The sequence below is a fragment of the Abrus precatorius genome, unplaced genomic scaffold (genome assembly GCF_003935025.1).
Source record: "Abrus precatorius isolate BTA unplaced genomic scaffold, Abrus_2018 Scaffold8, whole genome shotgun sequence".
In the NCBI taxonomy this organism is placed as follows: domain Eukaryota; kingdom Viridiplantae; phylum Streptophyta; class Magnoliopsida; order Fabales; family Fabaceae; genus Abrus; species Abrus precatorius.
In genome coordinates, this window is record NW_020874428.1 from 6387242 (window position 1) to 6394390 (window position 7149).

At 30.4% G+C, this 7149-nt stretch overlaps 1 protein-coding gene across 1 annotated transcript; it reads right to left on the bottom strand.

The window, feature by feature from the left end:
• Positions 1 to 600: 600 nt before the first annotated feature.
• Positions 601 to 2678, bottom strand: LOC113847296. The gene is made up of 3 exons (XM_027476303.1): positions 2415 to 2678; positions 1996 to 2307; positions 601 to 1508 (listed from the first exon to the last, which is right to left on the bottom strand). Exons 1-3 carry the CDS (start codon positions 2541 to 2543, stop codon positions 759 to 761), a joined length of 1191 nt encoding a protein of 396 aa, XP_027332104.1. The 5' UTR covers positions 2544 to 2678; the 3' UTR covers positions 601 to 758.
• Between the last annotated feature and the right edge of the window lie 4471 nt (positions 2679 to 7149).

Here is a 7149-nt window from a genome sequence, read left to right on the forward strand (position 1 = left end):
AATTTTTCTATTAAAAATATAAACCAAAATAAATTTTTTGGTTTACTTTATTATTAAATATATTTTTATATTAATCTTATATAACTTCACATAAGTAATATAATAATACAAAAATTCAATTCATAATTGTAGAATAAAGTTCAAGCATATATATATATATATATATATATATATATATATATATATATATATATGCGGGTATGGGGCGGGGTGGGTACTTAGATACCCATACTCGCACCCATCCCCATTAAAATTTGTGAGTTTTTACCCACACCCATAACGTACTCGTATAGCGGGTAAATACCCTACCCATTGTGGGTAAATTTTGCGGGTGCCCATCGGGTACTTTATCCATTGCCATCTCTATATCCAAACATAAAGCACAACGGAGATACAATATCTCCCCCCCTAGATTTTTTTTAAATTTTTTTAATAATCAGTACAACCATTTGGCATGGTAAAAAATAAAAAAATAATTCCAAAATGCACACCAGCTTTACTCCAAACTACTTCACCAGACGTACCAGTTAAAGAATTAGGTTCAAATCTTAGAATCCTCCAAAAGCATGCAAAAGTAAATTATGTTCGCTTTTTTCTCCTCTCCTATTTGGTATTTACAAGACCAATCATGTATGTATGCAAGGGTAATATTTCACAAGAATTAATGAACTATTGCATATAACAAGATCAACATAAGAATCTACAAACATGACCTAAAAAGTGTCTAAAAAAGATATTATAACTTACAAGAGTTTCTCCTACCATTTCACATCCAGTGTAAGAGCCTCCGGAGGAAGAAAAACGGGTCTCAACTTCGTATATGACATATTGGACATCAAATTAGCCCAGGATATTGAATCAGATTCAATAAAAGGTTTTAGTTTCTTGATTAAAAGAGGCTCGAGCCTGTTTTCCTCAACTTTGGCCAATATCTCAAACCAAGCTCTTTCAACACTAGGCCTTGTTCTCCAATCAGGAATTGTCCGATTATGAGTGACATTATTCCCTATGTCTCTTTCTAATTCTAAGGGGAACTTTACAACAGCTGATGGTTTAATACTTGCTTTGACATGGCCAAAAAATTGATCTTGAAGTATCTTACGACCAAGAAGACTCCTCAAAATTTTCTCTAACATACTTAATCTCAAACTTAACGAATCAATGGGGCACGCTCGCTTTCGAAACACACGACCATGGTAACATTTTTCTGGAAGCAGCTCAACAGTGTCCTCCGAAATCAATGTAGTTGCTACATATGCATAACGATTCCGAGCTCTATAAGCAACCAATGACGCAGACCTTAATACACGTATTGGAATTAGAGGCATGCATGTTGACTGCTGAAAAGGCCAAAAGTCACTCTTTCCTTTGCTACACACGATGCTTCCATTCATTTGCAGATCAAGATCAGACGAGTAAAACAGAGAAATTTCTTGTGCTCTTGTTACTTCTACCGTAATACCTTCACCCACAAGGATCCGTTTCAAACCCGCATACGAAACGTTCATCTGCCAAAATGCATCAAAACTCAGAATTCACTGAAATATCAAATCTTCTAGCTATGGCACAAGAATTAATGTGGATACAAGGCCTCTTTGGAAGAGCTTATGAAAATAGTTATAACTGTCATAAGCACTTTTTAGCTTATTTTAATAAGCTTCTTAATATAGCTTGTCAGCAGCTTATTTCAATAGATTTCATGATCAAATTTATGCGATAAACCCTCAAGTAAAAAATGGCTTAAATAACCCCTAAATTAAGCTGTTTACCCAAACACACCCATATTATAGACGGCTACATCAAAAACACATTAGAAAATAATAACCAGTCATCAACAGCAATAACTACAGTAAACAGAACACTTGATCTTCTCTTATATATATCTTGGTATTTTCTTCTTTCCTTAAAAAGTCTTTTTGGCATCAAATAAAAATCCACACAATATGTATACATATATAGATCTGAATTAAATACGAAAAAAAGCAATCACTTTACAGGGAGAGATAGCGAAAGGTGGTGAAGGGCATCGACGCGCAACTCAAAGGGACCTTCTAATTTGAGGGTATCGAGAAGGGCGAAGGAACAGAGCCGGTGAATCAGAGACCCAAAATCGTTAAAGGGTGTTCTAAACTTGTTCCACGAAGAAACTTGATCGGAGAATTTGAGGGTCAAGTTGTTTTTGCCTAATCCGATTCGGAACTCGTAGGTTTGGGATGTGCCGAACCTAACTTTACCCACATCCAATTTGATAACTCTGACATCCTTCGAATCCCAATTTTGTTTGGCCGATATTGCCTTCAAAACATCCTGAATTCGATGAATGAAAAACAAAAGAGTGAGATGAAGAACAAACTATTATATATATATATATATATAGAGAGAGAGAGAGAGAGAGAGAGAGTAGGTGTGGATACCTGCAAGATGAGGGTGAGATTGGAAGGGGTGTGTGGAGTGAGAGAAGAAGAGGCAAAGGCAGTGAATTGAAGTACGAAGATGAAGAGTGACAGTTGGAAACGATTCCGATCAGTTATCATCGTCGTCATGTCAACCGGAGTAACCTCCGGCAGCCAAGGTTTCCAAATGTTAGGTTTGCTGTTTCTCAAATCTGTGAGTGAGATTTGCCCAAAATGATTCCGATTATTTTTTCAAGTTTTTTTTTTAAAGTTAAATTCTTTATCACTTTCAAACTTTTGAAGGGTACAATATATGTATTAATGTGTGTGACAACAGAGGTATAATTATTTTTTATTAATAAAATGTTATAATTATTTGATGATAACAGAGATATTTTTTTTAATTTATAAAAAATTATTCTGTTTAGTTTATTGAAAGTTAATTATTAATATTGTTATTGTTATTTTTAAATTTTTAAATAATTTACATCTCTGTATAAGATAATTTTAACTTTTTTTAGTTAGTTGTTTAACTAATTTAGCTAAAAAAATTTAACGCAATCAACCAATTATAAATTATAAGTTTTTAATTAATTTATCAACTATAAATTAAAAATTACAAACTTTTAATTAGTTTTATCATATGAAAGTTTAATCAATTTACACGTTACAAATTATAAATAAGTTATTTTTACTAAATATAACTTTAGTTAACCTAACTTTTATTAGAGATCTATCAAATTTTTATCAACTTTATTTGTCTGTGTATCCTAATTTATGTTTTGATAATAAAGGCATAATAAATTCTATATTTTTTTAATAACTATAAAAGAAAAACAGCAACAATATAATTTTTTGAATGTATGTATAAATATGGTCGATTTATTTATTATTGACTTTGTTTAGTCATCCGACACGCAATTTTTAAGTATCTTAGATTTAGAATGCGTTCATATAAACTATTATTTTAACTATAATTTGTACTGCTTGTTTATACTGGTTCGAAATTCTATTTACAAGAATTACGAAACACGTTATGTAAAAAGCGAAAATTTAATATTTTAGCCAGAATTTATATTCGTACATAATCCGCACTAAATATTTATTTATACAGTTGTGTAAACAAATTAAACATGGTACATGAAAAGATTAAACCATTGTTTTAGGTTCTTCAAACAGTAAGTGTTAAGTATTTTAATTTTTAAAATTTTTAAAACGATACATTAGTTTATTTTTATCTTCATTAAGTATTTAAATATCTAAATTCATACATTATTAATAATTAGTAACAGAGTACTAACATATCACGTTAAGTGACACGTATGATTGATTATGTGACAAAAATAACATCCTATATAATATAATATATGTTTCTATTTCATTTTAGTTTTTGAGATTATTATTTGTTATACATTTTAGTTCCTGAAATTGTCACTCACAAATATTTTAATCCATGATTCTTTAAACTTTTCATCTACTCATCATTTTCTTCTTCATTCTCTATCATTAGAAACTACTCTTGTCGGCCACCATTTGTGTTCTATGTTAACAACAGAGACATTGCTTTAGGTGTTGTTTGGACAAATTTCAACATCATAGTTTCAGTGACTCTTTATATATGAGTTTCAAGTATACATAAAAAAATACGATTAGGTATTTCCTTTAATTATTACTTTTAGGAGAGAAAAGTACTCTTGAATTTGACTATTTCAAGTTGTATTTTCATTTGCCTCGAATGGTGGTGGTATGAAATCATATTTTACTTTGTAAGTTGTTGATTAATCCCCATACAATCACTTGCTTTCATAAGTGTTCTAATTAAACCGTTGCGTTGATGCATTTTTTACATATTTCTTAAGTTTTGACATTGATGTTGTTGCCCATCATTAGGCTTTGTAAGTTTGAAAATTGTCCTCAAATAATAGTTTGTGGGGAGTCTTGAAGGAAACGACAAAGTCCAAGTTTGGACTAAACATAAACTTAGGTTATCAACAAAGAATACAAATGGTGACTGACAATAGTAGTTTTTAATGATGGAGAATGAAGAAGAAGAATGACGAGTAGATAAAAAGTTTTAAAAATTAGGAACTAAAATGTCTGTTGATGACAATCTTATAGACTAAAATATTTGTCGAGTGATAATCTCAAAGACTAAAATGAAATAAAAATATATAATCAATCATCGTCGATGGAGATAATCAATCATCGTCGTTAATGACACATACTCATCGTTTTTTTTCACATAATCAATCATACATATCACTTAACATGACTTGTAAGCATTCTATGACTGCTATTAATGGTATGTGAGTTTAAGGACTTAAATGTTCGATGGAGATAGAAGTTAGGAACTGTCGTAACATTTTTAAAATGTTAGAGACTAAAATGTCTAACATTTACTATTTTATAGACCAAAATGAAGTTTTAATCTACGTAAAAATGAGTAATATATCAATTGCTATAGTACAAAATTACAAGTACAAACAGATCCTAAACAATTGTTGAATGCTGACATATTTGATTTTGTGTCAAATTTATTTAAATATAAATATATTTTAACATTATAAATTATAATTTTTATGTAAAAATATAGTTTAATGTGATTTTATTAGATTTATAAAACACACTTAATTAACACACAAAAATTACACTCATAATTAATACACTACTTATATTTTTCCTCTACCTCTTTTTCTTTATCTTCATTCTTTCTCTAATAACATGTGTTTTTGACACCACTAATCTTGTTGTCACTCGGTTACTTTTATTATTGTCATTACACTATTCCTTTGCTGTTATCTTGAATGTTGCATTACTCTTAATAATCCTATCATAGACCACCAATAATGTCTTTTACCATAGTAGGAACAACATTTTTCCCTTATAAAGTTGTGGCAAAGTATGTTAGGAAATCTTTCATTCCTTATTGTCAAGTATAGGTTCGTGCATGTTAATCCACACACCATTATGTTTCTCTGTAAACTTTATAATGTTTTCAAACTTGCCAATCATAGCGCTAGCCTTCATGTTGCGACACAAAATGTTGTAATTTGTGTTTATCATTAATAATGAGTTTTGTGGCTCAGGGCAACGACCACTACTCCCTTTTACTATTTAGTATTTTGAAGAAAATAAAGAAAGAAAAAGCAAAAAAATTAAAAGAGATTGAAAAAGAAGATGAATGAGAGAAAGGAAAGGAAAAAGTGAGAGAGAAAAAAGATAAATAGTTAGGACAAAAAGACAAACAAATAGAATTAATACTTTTAAAAAAAATAACTTATTTAAAACATGTTTAAAAGTTATAAGATTAAAATGGTAAAAGTAAAATTGGAGTATGAAATTTAAACTTACTTTTAAATTGAAGGATAAAAACATTAATTTAAATATTATATATATAAGTTAAATTTAAATAAATAAATAAACATGTAGAACAGGAAAAAGGCTTTAGCATTAGAGAGGACATAAAAGAGGGATAATGAAAGGTATTGTAAAAAGTAAGTAATTTTTTTAAGGTCCCTAATGATATATAATAAAAGTTTATATGTAAATACTTTATTAAAAAAATAAAATATCACAAAAATTAATGTATTAATTTTGTTAAAATTTCTATTTTAATAAAATTATAATTTTTGAATTTTTAATATGCGTGTTTGAATACACAATAAAAAATTTCTATTTTTGTTTTCAAAACCTCAAATTCTGAAAATAGTTTTAAACTTAATGACAACATCAATACCAACATAGGACCACCGCTTAGGCTACCTGATTAGATCAAGATGTCCTTGAAAGAAAAAGTCCTAGGAAGACGAGCCAAAACTCAAATTAATGCAGGTAACCTCATTCAGCATGACCATATGAGGATGGAGTTAGTAGACAAGAATCGCCTGCTTTCAAATTATTGAGAAAGACAGTAAGATTTCTCTTGTTGAAGCAAAGGTTGATGACCACTTAAAAACTATCTGGTGACTTTAATTTGATGGACGTCAGTCACGACTTTTACTTAGTAAAATTTGATCTTGAAGAAGATAAGGAGAAGGCCATCAATGGTGGCCCTTGGCTCATGTTTGATCACTATCTCACAATGTAACATTGGACACTTGATTTTGTAGCAGCTTATGCAAAGATTGACAAGAGTCTTGTCTAGAATTTTATGATGAAAGTATCATGTTAACGCTCGCTTCAACGATGGGCACTCATATCAAAGTTGACATCAAAATAGTTGATATGATACGAGAAAAGTTTGTTAGAATTTGTATTGAGATTGATTTAGACAATCCCATGGTGGGAAAACTCTGGCTTCGAGAAATGTGGCTGCTACAGCTATGTAACTCGGAACTACACTACATCATTTATTGCTGAACTAAGAAACATTACTAATGATGGTAACCCTTCATCATCGAGGATGGCAAAAGGATCCACTATTCCAGCTAATGATGTTCCTTAATCATTAGACTATATAAAAATTGTGAAACAGTCACAAATAAGCAACAAATTCCCTCATTTATAGATTTTCAAACGCATAGGGATTGGTTGGTTGTTAAAAAAATGGAAACCGAAGTCTAAAGGGGTCACAACAGAAAAGGAAGAGACTGCCATCCTTTAACCCATTTTAGACTTTAGCCAAGGATTGTGTTGTTGAAGAGGAGTTACAAAATAATAGCTTTGTCATTAGGTCTACTAGTGGGGTCAAAGTGGACCCACCATGCAAATTTGAAAAGAAACGCATGAATGGAGAAAGCAACAATCAGGACTCACC